The sequence below is a fragment of the Haliotis cracherodii genome, unplaced genomic scaffold, assembly GCF_022045235.1.
Source record: "Haliotis cracherodii isolate W230 unplaced genomic scaffold, xgHalCrac1.p SCAF_20, whole genome shotgun sequence".
NCBI lineage: Eukaryota > Metazoa > Mollusca > Gastropoda > Lepetellida > Haliotidae > Haliotis > Haliotis cracherodii.
Window position 1 is genome coordinate 5809096 of NW_027266276.1, and position 21470 is coordinate 5830565.

The window sequence follows — 21470 nt, forward strand, 5'->3', positions numbered from 1 at the left end:
CCCATGCTTGCTCATGATATCGATCACTGTGTTGTTTGGTCCCGACTTGATTATTTACAGTCCGCCGTCATGTAGCTGGAATATTGCTGAATGTGTTGTAAACAAGCACAACAGCTAAAATGGAGACACGTGTGACTAGGGCTGGGACGAGTCCAAATGTACTACCCGGGTACCCGCACCCCTATTACCTGACCCTGCCCGGGTCCCCGGGTCCTACTCAGTCACCACCCAACCCAAGTTACCCGTCCCAGCCCTATGTGTGACCTAGCTGACTGTTTATCAGTACACACCAAATTTGGAAGATACTCACTAATGCTATCATTACAGCTGTCTGTGAGGTAAAACAATAGTCACACACCCACTGGTCTACAAAAGTGGGGATTTGTTGGAAACAATGCCTGATTGGAATGGAGAGTCTTTGGATAAGACTAAGTTGAATGTGCCTGTAAATACCATGAAAATATATTAAAACTCTTAATAGTCTTTTTTAAAAATATAAACCAAGTAATGTTAGTATTTTTTACACAATTTAGGCAGCCATGGCAGCAGCGTCGGAACACAGCAAGGAACTCAAGAGACACACATACGAGGTGAGGAATGGGAGGAGACAAGGTCTGTAAGTCTGCAGGAATCTTGGCCAGAATAAGTAAACTGTCTCCATGGTCTAGTGGATAGTGGAGATAGCGTCTCTCTGGAGGGTGGAAGGTCAGTGGTTGTATCCCCTTGCCATGTCCTACTTGTTGTTTCCCTGTCTGACGTTTGGCTGTAAGGGGCTAAAAAGATAATTAGAAATCAGTTATAGCATTTATACACTTATGTTATTTAGACCGCCTCCGTGGTCTAGTGGTAGAGCCTCCGCCTGGAGAGCGGAAGGTCCGGGGTTCGATCCCCGGCGGCGTTATACCAAAAGACATTAACAGATGGTACTTGTTGTTACGCTGTCTGGCGCTCGGCATAAAGGGGCTAAAACAAGAACTGGTTGGCTCGGAGTCAGTATACTGTATCTGAGTGGGGTATTCATTTTAAACTGCATGATATCTCAGTGGGCTGGCTCTATAAAACCATCACTAGTCCGGCCCAGTACAAGAAGCTTCTTTCAAGAGTTTCTAGGGCTTCGGTTTCTGGGGTCCAGAAGCACATGTAGCACATATGCTGTCACCATAGGCAAGTGACTTTGTTCAAAATATGTATCTGTTCATTTAGCAGTGAATGGTACCCAGTAGAAAGCGATAGCAATGTGTCTTCTTGTGCTTCATAGACTCCCCAGGGAGCTGAGAATGAAATTGGAGTGCACAATGATCCATTGACCGGGGTAATGATAGTGTAGTACCATAACATTCACTTCGTGATTGGAATATAGTGCACTATAAACAGAGTTATTATTATTTCAGGGCATCGGTCGTGCGTATCTGAACTATCTGTTGGAGGAGCGCTGCTATGACGATGCTGGTCGACTCTGTGTGAAGATCCTCGGCAAGAAGAAGGAATTATGGGAAGATGAGGTCTACAAGTTCGCCAAAATAAGTCAATTGAAGGTAAGCATCTTTTCTTTGCTGTGACGATATGGAGAATCTCACCATAGTGACAATCCAGTGATTGACATAATGAGCATTAATCCACCCAATTGGGACACGATGACATGCATCAACCAAGTCCGCAAGCCTGACCACCTGATCCCATCAGTCACCTCTTACGATAGGCATAGTCCCCTTTTAGGGCAAGCATGGATTGTTGAAGACCTATTCTACCCTGGATCTTCACGTCTCTAAGTGACCAAGTAGACTCAATATGATAGTAAAATATGGAGAGGATATTCGACAGACACATTTATCTTGCCAGATAACTGTCACTCTGAGATTGTATACTGTACGCTGTTGTATCAGTGGCCAAGATTCAGAATACAGTATTCGACGTAACAAGCACCCAGGGCACTCTCAAAATTAGAAGAATAGGGGGCTCTTATTAGAATATAACTTTGGTGAGAAAACAAAACAGAATTGAAAGATTGTAAATTTAGTGGTTTATGCTTACAGCCTGAGTATGTGCAGATTATACACGACAGATATATTTTCCAGAATTTAATTGCCCATAAATAAGGGTGCATATAACACATGAGTGTGTATTATACACGAATAAATAAGTCTTATGTACATTGATCAATTGGAAGGGGTGCTAATTGGGATTGTTCGCTAGCAGATACATTAGCAAATATCGCCGTGGGCACTTATTCAAGCAGGGCACTTATTACGTCGAATATGGTATGTTAGTCCACAGTTCTGTCTGTGTTTGACTGTGTTGGTGTGTATATCTGTCATTGTACCCTGTAGGTCATGTCAGACAGAAAGCATGTATTCATGAAAGAAATCACTACTTATACCCCTCAAAATCTAATATTATATTCTGAAAGAAAACACACAATAGGATGACATCAAAAAATGATGTATTGTGTGTGACTGTGTTGATGTGCAACTGTCTCCCTTGCTGTAGGCTATAGCGACCTACCTGCCCCGTGGAGACCCGAAGCTCAACCCGGCTATATATGAGATGGTGCTGAATGAGTTCCTACAGGTAGACACTGAGGTAAGTCAGAATATCAAACAGAAAATAACCATCCTCAGACACCTTCCTGTTGAGCTCCATCACTTCTCTTCAATTCCTTCGCTGATCTGGAATCCTGTGGATGAGTTTGGGTGTACTGAGATGCCAACCATTAGACTTTTCACAAAATTTTAACCAAATTCCGCCAGTGAAATGTATTACAAATTTTGTCAAGAAAACGTTGCCTTTTATTATCCCTCCGGTTTGAAAAATTGGGGGATTTTGAGATCAGCATGTCTGTCCATCCGCTGTCCGTTTTCCATTTCTGGAGCAGAACTCCTAAACCATTCAATATTTCTTGTTGATACTTGCTATACAGATGAGTCTCGTGGTGAGATGCTGCCTTTCATCTCCCCGAGGCAAGAGAGTTAACTGACTTTTAATTTCTTTTCAAATAATACAATCGACCGAAAACTGCGAGATAGTTTCCAAAAAATTTTGATTTCGTTGTGTGATTTTGATTGGACTATGCATAGACTCGTTAGTCCACTCCAAATGTAACTCCATAATACCAGCCTAGTTCGGCAAGGGTGGAAACTGGACTTTTATAGTCAGTTAACTCCCTTGCCTTGGGAAGATGCTGCCTTTTGATGATTTGGGACTTTGAAAAGAACTGAACAGCATTGTTTTTTCCTTCACTGACCTGAAGGTATCCAATGGGAATGAACCAAAAGGGGGGTATAAGTAGGCAGGGTCAATTTCAGAATTGCACCAGACCGGGGGATATGTCAACTCCTGATGACTCTTGTTTAGACTAGTATTTAACCTTGCTACTGGCATTGTCACATAGACAGCCAGTAAATAACTAGTTAATAATAAAGCTTAAAAATAAAAGAATTGTTTCTCAGACAATGGCTTTTAAAAATATATTGCGGGCGGCTGGTGTTTGTTTTTGTTGGCTTGTTCAAACTAGTATGTAACCAAATCAACAGTAGTGTGCCATCAACCCGGGAAAAAGCCTCCCTACAAAAACAAGCATACACACTCCTATTGCCACCATGACCATGACACGAGATTCGCAGTGAAGCACAGTGCATGTAAAGGGAAGTAACTGTGTGCGATATTGGATTGCATAGTTTTAAAAAAATAATTGGAAAATGGAAATATAAACGAAACCTGTAGCAGACTTTATGATGATGCGGGCAGTGTCTGAGAACCAAGACTATTTTTTGTTTAGTCTTCTTTAGTTAGAGGGGCACGGGTGGCCCAGTCGTCTAAGGCGCCACGATTCGCTGGGCAGAGTCGCTTGGGCATGCCAGAAACCTATGATTGTGGGTTCGAATCCCGGTTCGCCCCCATTATGTTTCTAGGTTTGTCAGCACCATACCCGTACTCGTGGGTTTCACCGAAGTGGTAAATGTCTGAGACCTGCATCAGTTCGGGCTTTCTTCCCACATTAAGCTGACACGCTGTGATATAACTGAAATAATGATAAAAGCGGCGTTAAACCAAACTCACTCACACTCTTTAGTTAGTTGTGATGGGAAGTTTTTTTCAGATCAGACTGTGATTGGAGGGTATGTGAACAGTGGAGCTGTAATATTGAGGAGTGTGATGCACAGCATGTACAACTATTTAGCTCACCTGGCTAAATGTCAAGTGAGCTTATGTTGTGGCGTGTTGTCCATCAATGAGTCCTAATATTTTTGACACCTCCCCTGAAACACATTTTCGACTTCTCCTCTTTAACCCCCGTGTATGTGAAGCTGAAATGTTGCATGGATGATCCCACCGATGATGTCTCTGATACTTGCTTGATTAGTGCCTGTCCGATTTTGAGTATGGTCCCCATGCCAGCCATATTGAAAATACCATACCGTGTTCACCGGTGATGTAGGAACGTGGTATACGTACAAACCATGAAGTATTAACAAAATCTACAAGGATGCATTGAACAGTTTGTTTAAGAGAATTAAGATTTTAGAAATAAAAGCTTCATTTTTAAAATTTGGATGAAGATTAAATAATTACTTTATTGCGTTCTAACAGAGGTTCTACCAGCTGATCAAAGAGTGGCCCCAGGATCTGTACAGTATAGAGACGATCATCAATGCCGTGCTGACAAAACTCGACCGAGATCGCAACAATTGGGACCTCCTTCAGTGCCTGGGACAACTGTAAGTCAGGATGACAATGTGTTGTGTGACTGTGTTGTGTGACTGTGTCGTGTGACTGTGTGACATGTGACTGTGTGTCGTGTGACTGTGTCTGTGTGTCGTGTGTGACTGTGTGTCGTGTGTGACTGTGTGTCATGTGTGACTGTGTCTGTTTGACTGTGTGACTGTGTCTATGTGACTGTGACTGTGTGTCCTGTGTGACTGTGTCTGTGTGACTGTGTCTGTGTGTCGTGTGACTGTGTGTCGTGTGTGTGACTGTGTGTCATGTGTGTGACTGTGTGTCTTGTGACTGTGTTGTGTGTCGTGTGACTGTGTTTCGTGTGTCCATTAGGTGTCAAACAAAATTCACTCACTCTAATTGATCTCGTTCTTGAATTTTGGTTTCTATTAGGACTCTAACAATTCTGTTCATAGCAGTAATTTATCCAATGATCAGAAACAATGATCAATGATTCTATGAGAGGTCGTTACTTGGTATGAAAATGAACTATAATCTACTCTTTATTGACTTTTTGTGTGTGAGATCTCAAGCCATTTTACTTTATGTCTGTATATTGTGTGTCATGTCCACAGTGTCAAGACATATCACAGTTTCAATGTAAGATTGATTATGGTTTTCTTATACATCACACTAATAATGTGGGATATTTGACAAAGATCATGATTCTGATTTCTGACACAAATGACTTTCCTGCAGCAATGTCAATCTTAATGGCTTCATATTTCTTGATGTGCAAGCTTGTGTTGGTTGATAATCAGTTTCAACCTTATTACTTTCAGATATGCATGTCAGAGGGCTTTTGACAAGGCTTTGGCTATTTACCTGAGGTGAGTAACACTGAATATAGTCACATGTGCTGTGGAACAAGGGGAGTTACTCTTAGTACAGTGTGAAACAAGGGGTATAACTCTTATTAGAGTGACACAAGGGGACTTACTCTTAGTACAGTGTGGAACAAGGGGGATAACTCTTATTACAGAGTGGAATAAGGGGGATAACTCTTATTACAGAGTGGAATAAGGGGGATAACTCTTATTGTAGAGAGGAATAAGGGGGGTAATTCTTATTACAGTGTGGTACAAGGGGGATGACTCTTATTGTAGAGAGGAATAAGGGGGGTAACTCTTATAACAGAGTGCAACAAGGTACAGTGTGAAACAACAGGGGGATAACTCTTATTACAGAGTGGAATAAGGGGGATAACTCTTAGTACAGTGTGAAGCCTTACTCGTATTACCATGAGAGTGCCATGGGATAACTAGCATATTGTAAAACAACATTCATTCACTCACTATCCTTTGCATAATGTGCATTGTGATGTTTCTGACAAGGTTGAAGCACAAGGATGTGTTCCAGTTGATCCACAAGCACGACCTGTTTGACTCCATCAGTGACAAGATCGTGCAGCTGATGCAGTTCGATCAGGATCAGGCCTGCAAAATGCTGCTGGACAACGTGGCCAAAGTCCCGGTGAGTTGGATGTGATGTCCCTCACCCTGCAGCAGTAGAGAGGCCTGCATGATGATCTAGTGTAGGAGGATAGATGACTGAAATAACGAAGATAATAAATAAACATTGATTTCAATAGTTGCAGTCGGATCTTGTCTGTGTCAAACCTTTTTTCGTTTTCCTGTACTCATGTATTTATGAATTTATCCTCAATTGACGTTTACTTGTCAAGTTCCCCACAAGCAAACTTGTTGAAGAGTCATACACACTGGCAAAGGACAGGCATACAAGTCTGTAATGGTTTGCACACAATAGAGAGCAAATATTGAGAAGGGCAGATTACTCTCAGAAATCTCTTGACAAAATTCCAAATAATAGAATGCCCTTTTGCCAGGATAGACACAATAAATAAATGGTTCGTTTGCAGGTGTCGAAGGTCGTACAACAACTGGACAAGACACCCCGGTACCTCTATGTGGTGAGTTTCAGCTTCCAGTGTGTCGCATTCAGAGAAGAGTGCAAATGATTCGGGTTTTACTGCTGCTTTCGACAATATTTTGTTAAATCACTGCCTGTCAGCTCAAAGTGAACAAACAAAGGTTGAATGTTGGTTTTGTATCCAGAATCAGCAGATCCTGGTCTGGTTAAGGGATGCAACTCTGCACATTGGCATGATGACCTAAGTTGCTAGAGCATAATCTGACTAGGATCAAAACAAGGAGTAATCTAGCCTTTACTAAAAAGTGTACTTTTTGGCAGTATTTTTATGCAAATGCATGTTTATATGTAGCATTCACCTATAACAAAATTATTCAAATAATTTGGACCATTTCATGTGGCCATTTAGTTTGGTAATATGTGACTGTTTAGATAATGTGTAACCATGCTAACAGTCTTCATTGTTTTTTATTTGGTATTCATATTCTTTGTGACTGCCTCTTTGGTCTAGTGGATAGAGCGTCTGCCTGGAGAGCGGAAGTTATGGGTTTGTTCCCAAGCAGCATTAACCAAAAGACACTAAAAGATGGAACAGTGATTCCTCGCTATACCGCTGTAATCGGGGTCCAAGATCCCGACCCCGCTTTCTAGGAAAGAGCATTATACAGATATTCATTGCTGATGTTCAACACATTACGTAGAGATGGTAGTGAATAGAACATAATTATTTTACAGTGGCATGAGACATGTACATCTATGTAACACTGATCGTGGGTGATGATTCGAAATGCATGCCTCGTACCAAAAGGCGTTAAACGATGGTACTTGTTGTTACCCTGCCTGGGGCTCAGCATAAGAGGGATAAAACAAGGACTAGTCAGCATGGAGTCAGTATATATAGTAAGTTCTCTTATATTCTAAAAGATGTTTATTACCATTAGCCACGGTAGGTCGCCTAAAGCAACTAAAGACAAATGCATTACCCTGATTGTGGGGTACGGTCGGGTAGCCTAGTGGTTAAAGCGTTCGCTCGTCGCCTGAAGACCTGGGTTTGATTCCCGACAAGGGTACAATCTATGAAGCCCATTTCTGGTGTCTCCCACCTGATATTACTGGAATATTGCTGAAAGCGACGTAACATCCCACCTACTCACTCACTCAGATCTTCATGGGAATGTCAGGAAGCCTAGTGAACAGTGTAATTGCTTATCACAGACAAATTGAGTTTGATTCACAATATGTGCATCGTCTTCTCCAGTACCTGGATCAGCTGATTCAGAAGGACATGAACTCTGCCCAAGAGCATCATGGGAAGATGGTGAAGCTGTATGCAGAGTTTGACCGACCTAAGTTACTCCCCTTTCTGCGACGTAGTGAGTCCTACCCCCTGCAGATGGCGCTGGAAGAGTGTGAAGCCAGGAGCTTTGTCAGGGAACAAGTGTTTCTTCTCGGTATGTTTTCAGTTAAAACCTGGAGATTATTGCAAACAGTGATTGACAGGACTTGTATTCAAGCTTAGTTGAATACAAGTCCTGCGAATCCTGTCAATCACAGGGCCGTGACGATACACCAACTGTGCGATCTGATACGTATAATGACACCTTGCTCATGATCAGATACGTATCACGATACTTGCATGTGCTCTTATCTGTGGTGCGTAAGCCATCTTTTTCATAGACAAGATGGCCAAATACCTGGCACACTAACAATTTACAGTTGGCAGTGTCAAGTATGGCACAATGGATAAAAACATTTATATATTCACTACTCATTTTCACTAGTAATGTGTTTGGTGTAACATTTATGAAAGAATACATTAAAGGTAAGAATCGATACTTTTTACTTAGTGTGCAATTGTGATTGATACTTTTATCGAGAAGTAAAAAAATCGCGATCCAGCGATACATCTGTGTATTGTCCCAGTAGTATGTATAGCTGATTTACGTAATTAAGTACAACTGACATTTTATACAACTTACTTCGTTGTATATGGTACCATATACAAAGAAATTAGCACCAAGCACCATTTTTCAAATACATAAACCTACAAACATAGTCTTCCAATAAACAAAGTCACATTTTTTCCTTAAAGTGTTGTATCATTAATGTACTTGAGTTACGACTCGACCAGAGCGTGTGTGTGTGTTTCAGGTCGTATGGGGAATGTGCGGCAAGCGCTGACGCTGATCATGACGGAGTTGCAGGATGTCAACCATGCTATAGAGTTTTGTAAGGAGCAGGTGGACGAGGATCTGTGGGAGGATCTTATCAACTACTCCATGGACAAGCCAAGTTCGTACACTCACAGTTATCTTCCCTTAGATACTCAAATACATGAGTGAGTGAGTGAGTGAGTGAGTTAGTGAGTGAGTGAGTATGGTTTTACGCCGCTTTAAGCAATATTCCAGCAATATCATGGCGGGGGACACCAGAAATGGGCTTCACACATTGTACTCATGTCGGGAATCGAACCCGGGCCTTCGGCGTGACGAGCGAACGCTTTAACCACTAGGCTACCCAACCTACCCCCTAAAATACAAGTATTCAGTGTAGTTAGAGCCTTGGTTAAATAGTGCAGCTAAAGCTATCTGCCCTTAGATGCTTACTAAATTCAGTGCTCATTGTAAGAGGCGAATAAGATCTGTTCGCTATCGTCTGGAGTGTTGTGTCGTCGTGAAGGACAAACCTCATGTATTGTTCTGAAAACTTATAAAATACTATGTAACATATCATTTTGTGTTGCTACAGCAACCTACGATAGTCATTTAAGGATTGACTGTGTATTCTGGGGGGTTCATTGAGGTATGAATCGAAAAATCAATGTGCAAACTGTAAGAATCCGCGTATCGGTGAATAGTGTTGTGTGGGATCAATTATTTGTTTATGTTTTTCCAGAGTTCATAACAGCTTTACTACAGAACGTGGGGGCGGACATTGACCCTATCAAGGTCATCAGCCGTATAGAGAAGGGCATGGAGATTCCGTCACTCAGAGACTCCCTTGTCAAGATCCTGCAGGACTATAACTTGCAGGTAGTACAATCTTTGCAAGCAAATTGAAGTATCGTAATCTCTAATATAAGATACCCGATAAATCGCAAAAACAGTGAATAAAGGGTGGTTTATTTTACGATAAGACATTCTTCTATTTCTGGAGATTCGAACATACGCTCGCAACTTGATGACGTCGTAAACTGGACATTGTTATTTTCTAGGGGGAAGTGTTGAGTGAGTTAGTTGTTCCCCATAGATTTAATTGGGCAAACTAGATTAACACAGTGGCCAACGATCGCATCCAAAAGTGGGAGGATTTGACAATCAGTATTGAGAGAACAGGAACAGATAATCAATGTGAGAATTGTGGGAATATGCGGGAAGGACCAAACCCTGTTCACAAAATGGACTTGTCCGACACTGCTGTGGTCAGTTTCGATTCAGGGAGTCGTCATTATTTAAATACGGGGAAATATTTTTAAAGTGTGTACTTAAAGAGGCTGTACATAATGTTGATATCTCACATAAGAAATAAACGATGAGTGTGAGTTGTTTATCATGTGTTATTGTACGATAAACAACTCCCACTCGTCGTTTATTCTTAAATAAACCTTCAAATCCAACCTTTCCTTTCCGAGTTGTCGAACAAAGCCAGTGACAGTAATCCACTGAGCTTCAGTGTAACAGTCTTCACAGCAACCATTGTCACAGACTTGCATTAAGTCTCCCTAATGAGTCTTCAATACGTTTAATATTTCAGTATTTAAGGACAGATAACTGTGACTGTATCTTCAGGACCTCAATAAATAACTTGATGATACAGACAATAGTCATCGTTAGTATCAACAATGGAAACCCAGTCTCTTTAGACCTTACAGAGGCAAGACCAGTAACTACAAGCCCACTTTGCTCTCGTGACTCCCATGCTTTGAAACAGGCTGACATTAGTCCTGTCCCTACTGATATTTTGTGTGTAGGCCATTTAGAACACAGGTAGTTTGAGGATTAAAAAAATAAAAGAATTGGTTCTCAGGAAATGACGTTTGAAAATAAAGTGCGGATGGGCGGTGTTTTTTTTTTTTTGCTTGTTCAAACTAGTATGTAACCAGATAAACAGTTGTGTACCTTCAACCTGGGAAAGGGTCGACCTACATAAACAAGCATTCACACTCCTATTGCTGCCATGACCATAACACGAGATGTGCAGTAAAGCAGTGCGCATTTAAAGGGAAGAAACTGTGTGCTATATTGGATCACATTGTTTTTAAGTATTAGGATTTTTATATTTTTGCTGATAGAGGTGGAGTTGTTCACTGCCATGTATTTGTAATTCAGATATCTCTCCGAGAGGGGTGTCGGAAGATCCTTGTTGCTGACAGCTTTAATCTGATGGACAGACTGGTTCGCACGATGAAGAAAGGAGTGTTTGTTGATGGTCAGTATGGAGCTGGGTCATTTAATAATTTAATATTAAATTTTCCAATCTGTGTGAATTAATTAATTCCCTGAATTTTACCCAGTATTTGTGGCCATATCAGGAAAGCCTATTTTATCAAAAAATGTTGACAGAGGGTGATTTGGAAAATATTGATTGTTTACTTTCATATATGACACATATTGATTGTTTACTTTTATATATGAAAAATATTGATTGTTTATTTTTATATATGAAACATTGTTTACTTTTAAATATGAAACATATTCATTGTTTACTTTTATATATGAAACATATTCATTGTTTACTTTTAAGTGGTGGTGTTTTCATGATTTATACAATCCTTTGGCACCTGTAGTTCAAAACTGTAGTTGATTTGAGTGTGATTTAATATGTGTTAATGGTTATAAAAACAAGACACTTAAGGATCTTTTTATCTCTACAGATGTGCAGGTGTGTCCGATTTGCCACCAGCAGCTGATTGTGAATGGTAGGTACCTCCTTGTGTTCCCAGACTAAATACTAAATGTCTCTGTATGGCTACAGCTTATAACGAAACTCACTCTTGTCATATGACGAGGTTGTAGGTCCCCAGTGATTTATGCTTGCAGTGGAGTGGTTGGATAGTTGAGTGGACGAAGCATTTGCTCATCACTCAGTCCCAGTTTCGATTCTCCATGTCAACACCATAGACCATAGTATCCTGGACAGATTACATATGAGGTTGGAATCTGTGGTGTGTCTTTGATTTGTGAAGGTCATATATTTCCGGAAGATGCCATCTTCCCGTGGCAAGGGTGTTAACTGACTGTAAAAGTTCAGTTTCCACCCTAGCCGAACTTAGCTGTAATTTTTGGGTTCGATCGTAGCGTCATCAAGGGCTATAATGAGTTACATCCCTTCTATGTCCCTTTCTTTTGACCAAGGACCGCCTCCGTGGTCTAGTGGTAGAGCGTCCGCCCGGAGAGCAGAAGGTCCTGGGTTCGATCCCCGACCGCGTCAAACCAAAAGATGTTAAAAGATGGTACTTGTTGTTACCCTGTCTGGCACTCGGCATTAAGGGGCTAAGCCAAGGACTGGTAGGCTCGGAGTCAGTATACTGTGTCTGAGTGGGGTATTCATGTTAAACTGCGGCATGGTATCTCAGTGTGCTAGCACTATAAATCGGCATCAGTCCGGACTTGTACAAGCAGCCACACAAACACACACGTACATGCATGTCGCTATATAAGTGCAATAATCTTGGACACGACGTTAAGCCCCATTTCACCTCACCTTCTTTTGACCAATCAGATTTCAGGCCTCATATCACTTGCATTTGCTTCGACAGAAATCTGCACATTAAATCCATGTTGTTTATCAAGTCATTGTTGTTTATTAACCGGATGTCTAGTTTGTTAAGCTATTTTGATTGGACTATGCATAGACTTGTTAGTCCAGCCAAAATGTAACTCCGGAATTCCAGCCGGGTTCGGCAAGGGTTGAAACTGGACTTTTATAGTCAGTTAACGCACTTGCTTTGAGAAGATGGGAAGATGCCAGCATGCTCTAATAGCTGAAGTAACTTCTGAGATACAAGGCTACAATTTGGCTTCCCTCAAGATTGATGGGCCCAGTAGTATTCCCACTATCTACAGCACCTCATGGAAATATGGCTAGATACCGTGGTATAATTTTACGTAGACGACATGAAACTGTATGTTGCGTTCAAACCAAATACCTGCAAATCTATTGATGCAACAGTTCCTATAGTATAGTGTTCACATGTGATGAACATAAGCCTGGACCAGTACTATTGTATAATAGTATTTTACTGGACTAGCGGCTATAGAAGCACACTGCCTTGTGGTTAAAGCATTCGCTTGTCACGCCGAAGACCCAGGTTCGATTCCCCACATGGGTACAATGTGTGAAGCCCATTTCTGGTGTCCCCCACCGTGATATTGCTGGAATAATGCTAAAAGTGGCATAAGACCAAACTCACTCACTCGCTGACTGTTTGTTATAGACAATGAAAGTGGTGAAGTAGCATATATTATGAAAGCAGAATGTCTAAATGTCTAATTGAAATTACTTCTGCCTCCAGATTTGCGATATGCAAGTAACGTCAATGCATATTTCTGCCATCATGCATTCCATGAAGACTGTCTCCCTGCCGGGGCGGTAAGTACCTCAGTAGCCTGTCCTGTCCACTAATAAGTCGAGAGGGTTGAGGTAGGAATGTGGTTGGTGTGTTTTGCTTGTTACACGTAGGACCTGGGGTTGATTCTAACATGAATACAAGATGTGGCTGTTCTCTGGTTACATTCAAATGGCAATGAAACCCATCTCTACCTTTGTTGTAATCATAGGTCTTTTGATATGATTAGTTGTAATGAAAACCGCCCTCTCTGAATTTGATATTGGTATGTTATGATATAGTTTAATGTGAAATGTGTTTTTCAACTGGAATCCAATGAAAATCTGTAATAAGTTAAAGGTTATTTTTCTATTGTCCTTTGTTCACAGGAATTTAAAAAAGAATACCATAGAACAAACATATTATATATTCTAGTTACAAAATTCCACTAACATGACATGAATTTTAACTCACTCACTTAATGTTGAAAATGGGGCGGTCGGGTAGCCTAGTGGTTAAAGCGTTCGCTCGTCACGCCAAAGACCCGGGTTTCAATTCCCGATATGGGTACAATGTGTGAAGCCCATTTCTGGTGTCCCCGCCGTGATATTGCTGGAATATTGCTAAAAGCGGCGTAAAACCATACTCACTCTCTCACTCAAGTTGAAAATGTGATTTCCTTTTTTTTCAGACAAATTGTAAGATATGCAGCAGCAACAAAAGAGGCCCTGGTTCCAGAGAACACTACATGAAGTGATGATACTTTCCTCAGAACTTATTTATATACTACTGACTATCTGTCTAACCTCTATCCTAAAAACCCAGATTATGAATTTGGATCTTACATGTTACATTCAACATATGAAAAAATTGAACCTTTACACTACCTACTGATGTCTAACTTCACTGTAATATGTTGTAGGTAAATAGTGTATGTTTCCATAGTTACATTCAGACATTCAGTCATCATGAAAAACATCCAGATTTCACAGCGTGTTATCATTCCTGGGTTATTCGAACAACTCATTGGTGTATGAGATGTGATAGGATATCACAAACATTATGAAGAAAGCATATATGTTTATCATATAAAGATTGTTTGTTTGTTTTTGTTTTTATTGTTTAAGCTCGCACTCCACTATGTCATGGTTGCCTGTAAATAAATCGTGTCTATACCAGACAAGTCAACCCAGTGATTCTTATTGTGAGCAAAGATCCATGCCTTCGGGGCAGGATGACATACAATCAGCCAAGTCACAAGCCTGCCCAACCGATCAATTAATTCGTCTCTTATGGCCTATTCTGGGGAGCCATGAAAACCTGGATTCCCCCTTGGGGATTAAATTAAAGAGGGCAGTGGGGTAGCCTTGTGGTTAAAGCATTTGCTTGTCGTGCTGAAGGCCCTGGTTCGATTCCCTCATGTGTGAAGCACACCTGCCGGAAGTGCTGTTGCGATATTGCCAAGAGCGACATAAAACCATACTCACAGATCACTCATTAAGTACTGGGAACTGACTTTGAGAAAAACGCATTATAAGATAACTGTTCAAGATACAGAATGGAAGGAATATGTGGAGAGAGGTGACCTTGATGATGACCTTCTGACAAACTTCCTTTAATGATTTACAGGAATTGCTTCCTTTTTAACAAATCTCCCTGTCTCTGTTGTTACTTTATGTAAAAACTGGTTGGTTGGTTGGTTTGTTGTTTAACGCCGCACTCAGCAATATTCCAGCTATATGACGGCGGTCTGTAAATAATCGAGTCTGGACCAGACAATCCAGTGATTAATATGATGAGCATCGATCCACGCAATTGGGATCGATGACATGCATCAACCAAGTCAGCGAGCCTGACCACCCGATCCCGTTAGTCGCCTTTTACAACAAGCATAGTCACCTTAATGACCTTAAAAACTGTTACTGGACACAAGGTTATAATGCTGTCTACTCTCATGCAAGGAAGGTTAACAAACTTGGTAGTATCATTTATTGTCCCCTGTGCAGTGTGCTACTTTCCTTTGTACATTGGTTTGAGGTTGTTGCATAATGTATAAATCCATCTGTGTGTCCTCAACTGCATGCAGAGCTTCTGTGATTAATTTGGTTTGTGCAAATGAAGTGCATCTTCCCCAAGACAAGGGAGTTAACTGACTATGAAAGTACAGTTTCCACCCTTGCCGAACTAGGCTGGTATTATGGTGTCATATTTTGGTTGGACTAACGAGTCTATGTATAGTCCAATCAAAATTGCGCAATGAAATTGAAATCAGGTTCATCAACTGGCATGCAGATTTCGGTCGACTGCAGGATTTGCAAAGCATGTGCACCGCCAACTCGTTGTCAGCAGATATTTTCCAAATCTTTTCATGTTTTTAATCAAAGTGCTCACGTGATCTGATGCACTTCCCTGGGTAAGACCCGTTTTATTGCAATACAATCTCGATTACCGATCAGATCGTCTGGTCTGGGTGCCGCCATTTTGTTTGATGCAAATGCAAGTGATATGAGAGGTGGAATCTGATTGGTCAATAGGAGGGACATAGAAGGGAGATTACTCATAAAAGCCACTGAAATTCCAGCCTAGTGCAGGAAGGGCGGAAACTGGACTTTTATAGTCAGTTCACTCCCTTGCTTTGGGAAGATGATGAAACACATAGATTTAGTGCTACTGACTTTTCCTGACATGTTCAGATAACATTCAAGCAATTGTTTGACGTGAAATCTAAACTGAGATGAAGAATATGAACTACATAATGTTTTATAATGTTTTATGATGACTGAAATCAATCAAGAGTTATTTTAACTGAATTCCTGGACACTTAGCAAATTAAGAAAATTAACAAGTTGAAATTTGATGTCTGAGATCTAGGGAGAGAGAACAAACTTTATGTGTTATCTATAAAATGTCCATTTTTTCATGACACTCCCCAATTATGTGTATTATTTTTTATGACCTCCCGTGATTCCCTTTGACCCGCACTCTCGATAATAAATGACTGGTCCCTTATGTTTCTTAGTTCATTAGCATCATCCCCAGGCTGGTAGGTTTCTCCAAAGTGTTACACGTCTCAGACCTGCATCACTTCGGAATTTCCTCCCAAAGATTTGTGATGATGGTTTCTTTTGAAAATCGTATTCTGACAGCCACCAACATTTAAGAAGTTAACACATGAAAACCAATTACTTTCAGCAAAGCTCATTGACATACTCTTGAGAATTGTCATCAGGGTTTTCTTTTGAACATCTCTCAGATATTTCATGTGAAGAATGCAGCATATGATTATCTGATCTGCATGGGTATTAGTGGTGGGATGATAGATCGATGCATCGGTGGATCACAGTTTATTACTTCTCGATACAAGTATCGATCACAGTTGTACACTAAGTAATAAATATCGATTCATACCTTAAATGTTTGCTATAATATTGTGAGAAGTCTATCGTGATAATATCGGATCATGAGCAACGTGTTGTGATACGTATCAGATCATGAGCGACGTGTCGTGATACGTATCGGATCATGAGCAACATGTCGTGATACGTATCGGATCATGAGCAACGTGTCGTGATACGTATCGGATCATGAGCAACGTGTCGTGATACGTATCGGATCATGAGCAACGTGTCGTGATACATATCGGATCATGAGCAACGTGTCGTGATACGAATCGGATCATGAGCTATGTCGTGATACGTATTGGATCATGAGCAACGTGTCGTGATGCGTATCGGATCATGAGCAACATGTCATGATACGTATCGGATCGTGCAGTTGGTGTATCGTCCCAGCTATAATGAGTATTGTGTACAACGTTGTTACGGTGATGAATATCATGTGTGTATATATATGAATAAATTCATGATAATCAATGTACTGTTTTTTATTTATTCTCTTTATGTGGGCAAATGCTTGAGAGAAAAGAAACATGGAGACCGGATGTATTAACGATCACATACACAGTCACCACGATTCAACTGTAAATAAGACTGCGTATAGTTCCTGCATTGTAGACCGCCGCTAGTGGATAGAACATCTGCTCGCAGAGTGCGAAGTTCGATTCCCAGTTGCATCATACCTAAAGATATTATGGATACTTGTTGTTACCCTGCCTGGCACTCTGCATTAAGGGGTTGAAACAAGTACTGGCTTGTAGTCAGTAGTGTCTAAATAGCAGCTATATAAACTCTGCTTGTACAGTTCAACATCGGGGGGGGGGGGGGGGGGGGGGGACACAGAGAGAGAGAGAGAGAGAGGGGGTTGATTGTGCTCTGAAATCAGCTTATATTTTTTTCAATGTTTAGGATCTCCATTATTTCTTACAAAATAAATGCTAATAATGAACTGTACCAGTACTCTTTTTTTTGCCCTACAGTGCAAGGTAAAAACATCCTATCTGAATGACATAACAGAGAGACGCTGCAAAATGACATCCCTATTTACTTGTGAAGACAGCAAGGAATGTTTCCAGTCCCTAAGACTGGCAGTATATATATACTTATGTTCTATTTACAAATTTGGTACTGAGTAATATAATTTGTGACATCTTTTAAAAAAAATTATGATCCATATACCAATATGTAAAATAATGGTAGTGATTTCACATCAATGTCATTCATTTCACAATCTAATTTCAGCAAAGAATTAGAAAATATATCATTAGTGTTCCAAAGCCGTGTTTTGCAAATTAACTTTTACATTAAACCAAGGGCAGACAACTCTAACTTCCATGTCTTGTAAACATTGTAAACTCGAGGTTTGCAGCAGACTAACATGAAACACCTCTCCCAAATTTCGGATTGATGTTTGCTGTGTGAAATATTGACGCAATGTCTAATACAGGAGCTAATAGGGTAAAACAGGAACTTAATTCAAAGGTACTACTTAAAACTACTGCAGTATATAAGCAATACGTATTCTCAGGTTAGACAAGACTTTCGTTTTTATCATGTCAAGAATAGTCCAACGACGAGGCCGTAGACACATGAGAAGTGTGAGGAAATATTCATTTCATATGAAGTTCATATTTTATTTTGCCTACATGACATCGAAGTCAGAGAAACAATAACCATGAAAATAAATTAAAGACTTATCAAACAACAGAATTATAATCTAAGAATCTAATTGTAAATCAAGAAATAAACGACAGCCCCGAGTGGTTTATTCTCCCTGCAGTGTTTTTTTTGTATGGTAAACAACGACCACGAGTCCTTTATTTCTTATTTGAGATATCAACATTTTGTACAGCCTCTGTAAGGATGTTACTATTGATATGTGAACGCTATGATTGCTCAATAATATGGCAAATGGAAAAAGAATGACGATGCTTAATTATAATAATAATCCGGCCTCATAATCCCTTTAGTTTTGTTGATTGGATGCCTAATTGTATTTTATTCATGTTTTCATGGTATCTCATTTTATACAGATTACTGAGCAGAAGGTTCTACAAGATGAGTTGAAGTCAATCAGGAAAGGAGCTGTAAGTATTTGGAGTTGGTAATCATGGTAGTATCATGATTACGTGAGTTTGTGTTAGGAATTAATCAAATTCAATACAGAAGCTGGTTATTCACCTCACTTCAGTGCACTTGACTGTCCCAGTACCCATTAAAAAATTAAAAGGGACATTTCTGGAACATGGTAGAATTGAAATGTGACAACAATCTTACAGTTAATAATCGCAAGACATGCTTGTTACCAGTGTGTAGTCCCAAATCTAGAAACACAGTGGGGCAAATCCCTCTTTCACGTGTGCTGTCTGTTTCAGAGGGTGTACAAGCAACAGCAGAACTGCAGCATCTTTTTTCTGTCTTCAGCTGACAGAGAAATGGCTCAGTCAAAAAGTAAGTTTTTGTAACCTTGGCAACAAGCAGAACACAGAATGTGAACTTGGAGGAACTTTTTGCATCCATTTTGCAGTTTTATGCATACATGTGTACTCACCGCGAAAAGAACCGCCTACCATAGAAACATACTGAGAAGTATGTACATTAAGAAGAGATGTTGCCAATGTGTACAAATTTATGTCAAAACTAACAATCGGTCAAGTGTTACCACTGTGTGTCTTTATTCTTATCACGATATGTTGCACACAATTTCCAAACATTACACACTAATCCTGCATGAGACAAATGGAGCATCAAGAGTCATGGATCTATGACGTCACATGTAATGCGGTCATGAGCATCAGTTCACACAACATATTGGTATGTTCGTTTGTGCATCAAACCAATCTAATGTCTCTTGAATATGAGTAATTCTTCTCAGACAGTCAAGTCCCATTAATCTGACACGGTTGGTTGCATATGATTATGTTGGATTAACAAGTATGTCGGATAAACGAAATTAAGTAGTATCAACGTTCGTGATTGAAAATAGGACAACTACATGATAGATAACGATACAAACACATTGTGATGAAAAAATGAAATATTCATATTATGTTCCATTGTTAGCGGAATGTTTTCTAATCATGCAATCTCCATAGCTGTCGGATTAACAGATCTAAATGTCATTGATATAATCGGTTCACATTATTAGTGTCGGATAAAGCTGATTGTTGGATTAACAAGACTTGACTGTATTAACCAACATATATTGTATTCACGTTTCTTTTATCAGTGAGTTTATATGATGCATGATTTCATGTGAGGTAAATCCCGGTTATTATCCACTTGAATTATCATCTTTTGTGTTGGAAACCTCCAACTGGGTGGTGAGTGACTAGGGCTGATGTGTATTCTGAGAGGTTTGCTTCTCGTGAAATGCTAAAGTTGTATGATGCGTGGAACTGCTGTATTTTACAGAGACCATGGACAGTCTGGTTGAAGAGTACAAGGACATGGAGAGACTAAGTGGTGGGGGGCAGGATGGGGGAAGGTGACCATGATGCACTGGGAGATGGGAGATCGGGGGAACTGATGATGTCATCAATGAAGTACACTTGGATTTTCCTTATCGAGACATGTACCTCGAATATCAACAAAACAGTGTGTGCCTGTCCAAGAAAGAGTTTGGTGCTGTTTGAGAAGCAACGCATTAAAATTGGTCTTCACCAACCCATGCTTGCCATAAGGGCGACTGACTATGCTTGTTGTAAGAGGCGACTAACGGGATCAGGTGGTCAGGCTTGCTAACTTGGTTGATGCACGTCATCGTATCCCAATTGTGTGGATCAATGCTCATGATATCGATCACTGCATTGTCTGATCCAGACTCGATTATTTACAGACTGCCATCATCTGACTGAAATATTGCCTAGTGCTGCGTTAAACAACAAACAAACAAACCAATCCTTCAGCAAGATAGTTTGTCGCTGTTTCAGTAATGACTGGATGAGTCCATGTTTAATGTACTCTTTGCAACAGTACAAGTGATGCATGTATTTGCGGTGTGTCATGTTGCCATGGTTACATGTGTTGTGTGGTGCTCAATCATTTGCTCTGTAAAGCCTCTAATTACCTTTCTTCCATGTGACACTGGGGGTGTCAGTTCAGAAGTTATCAAGTCACTTGGGTGAAATAGGCTTGGGCCACACATCCATGATCTGACCCATGGGGACTCAGGGTTAGAACATAGATCCCAGCAACCTATGCTTGTTGTTAAAGGCGACTACATGGATTGGGTGGACATTCCCGACGACCTGGTTGATTGCATGTTATCATATCCCAATCGAGGTGTTATCAATCTCTGGATTGTCTGGTCCAGCGTCAATCATTAACAGGTTGTCGTCTTATAGCTGGAATATTGCCGAGTGCGGGGTTAAACAACAAACATACAAAACAAACTTCATGAATGATATATTTTCAGATTAGTAATTCGTTTCTTTTCTCGTTTTTGATATACCGGTAAGTTCTATGAATCATTCAGGATTACTCGGTTCATTCCGTTTCCAAACTAATAATCGGGAAGCAATGATGCTCATGATGTCAATCACTTGATTGTCTGGTCCTGACTATTATTTACAGGTTGCCGTCTTATAGCTGTAATATTGCTGAGTGTGGCATTAAACAGAAAACAGATCCATGATGTTGTGGCTGTCAGCAAACTCTCAGCATGTGAATTCAAACACGGATGTGTGTAGCGAAGACTGTTTGTACATTTTGATATTAAAGACTTGTTGGCATGAAATTGTTTGTCTGTGATGACGTCTGTCCGATATCATTTATTAGCCTGCTGTGTCTGCCATGTTGATTTGTAAGATTGAGCACATTGGATTTATTCAGTTTTGAATGTGAAGAATCGCTCATTGCATGTAAGCCCCTTTTGTGAGTTTCAAAAGTTATAGTCTTGAAGATTCGGGGTAGAATAGGTCTTC

The 21470-nt window shown here is 40.3% G+C and overlaps 2 protein-coding genes across 3 annotated transcripts in view; both read left to right on the top strand.

Annotated features, from left to right (window-relative positions):
* Positions 1-16983, top strand: part of LOC139470247 (vacuolar protein sorting-associated protein 41 homolog) — a 29660-nt gene extending 12677 nt beyond the window's left edge. Inside the window, exons 13-26 of the mRNA XM_071252582.1 lie at positions 534-590; positions 1392-1535; positions 2488-2580; positions 4588-4715; positions 5496-5543; positions 6048-6186; positions 6593-6643; positions 7862-8054; positions 8755-8895; positions 9499-9635; positions 10932-11031; positions 11477-11521; positions 13118-13194; positions 13842-16983. Of these exons, the coding sequence (XP_071108683.1) occupies positions 534-590; positions 1392-1535; positions 2488-2580; positions 4588-4715; positions 5496-5543; positions 6048-6186; positions 6593-6643; positions 7862-8054; positions 8755-8895; positions 9499-9635; positions 10932-11031; positions 11477-11521; positions 13118-13194; positions 13842-13907 (1419 nt within the window). The 3' untranslated portion in view covers positions 13908-16983. The remainder of the gene's footprint in view (positions 1-533; positions 591-1391; positions 1536-2487; positions 2581-4587; positions 4716-5495; positions 5544-6047; positions 6187-6592; positions 6644-7861; positions 8055-8754; positions 8896-9498; positions 9636-10931; positions 11032-11476; positions 11522-13117; positions 13195-13841) is intronic.
* Positions 16984-17887: 904 nt separating this feature from the next.
* On the top strand, positions 17888-21272 carry LOC139470149 (ASNSD1 upstream open reading frame protein-like). 2 transcript variants are annotated; one of them, XM_071252447.1, is made up of 4 exons: positions 17888-18027; positions 18579-18632; positions 18921-18996; positions 19960-21272. In XM_071252447.1, exons 1-4 carry the CDS (start codon positions 17980-17982, stop codon positions 20034-20036), a joined length of 255 nt encoding a protein of 84 aa, XP_071108548.1. In that variant the 5' UTR covers positions 17888-17979; the 3' UTR covers positions 20037-21272. The 2 variants fall into 2 exon arrangements, with proteins under 2 accessions (XP_071108548.1, XP_071108549.1); XM_071252448.1 differs by having other exon boundaries at positions 17888-18003.
* The last annotated feature ends 198 nt before the right edge of the window (positions 21273-21470 follow it).

Bases quoted from the DNA above. Each gene is read 5' to 3' on its own strand.
- LOC139470149 (XM_071252447.1), top strand. From the start codon at position 17,980: ATGTCTAATACAGGAGCTAATAGGGTAAAACAGGAACTTAATTCAAAG. The intron at 18,633-18,920 runs GTAAGTATTTGG...TGTCTGTTTCAG, and splicing joins AGTCAATCAGGAAAGGAGCT to AGGGTGTACAAGCAACAGCA. The intron at 18,997-19,959 runs GTAAGTTTTTGT...TGTATTTTACAG, and splicing joins AGAAATGGCTCAGTCAAAAA to AGACCATGGACAGTCTGGTT.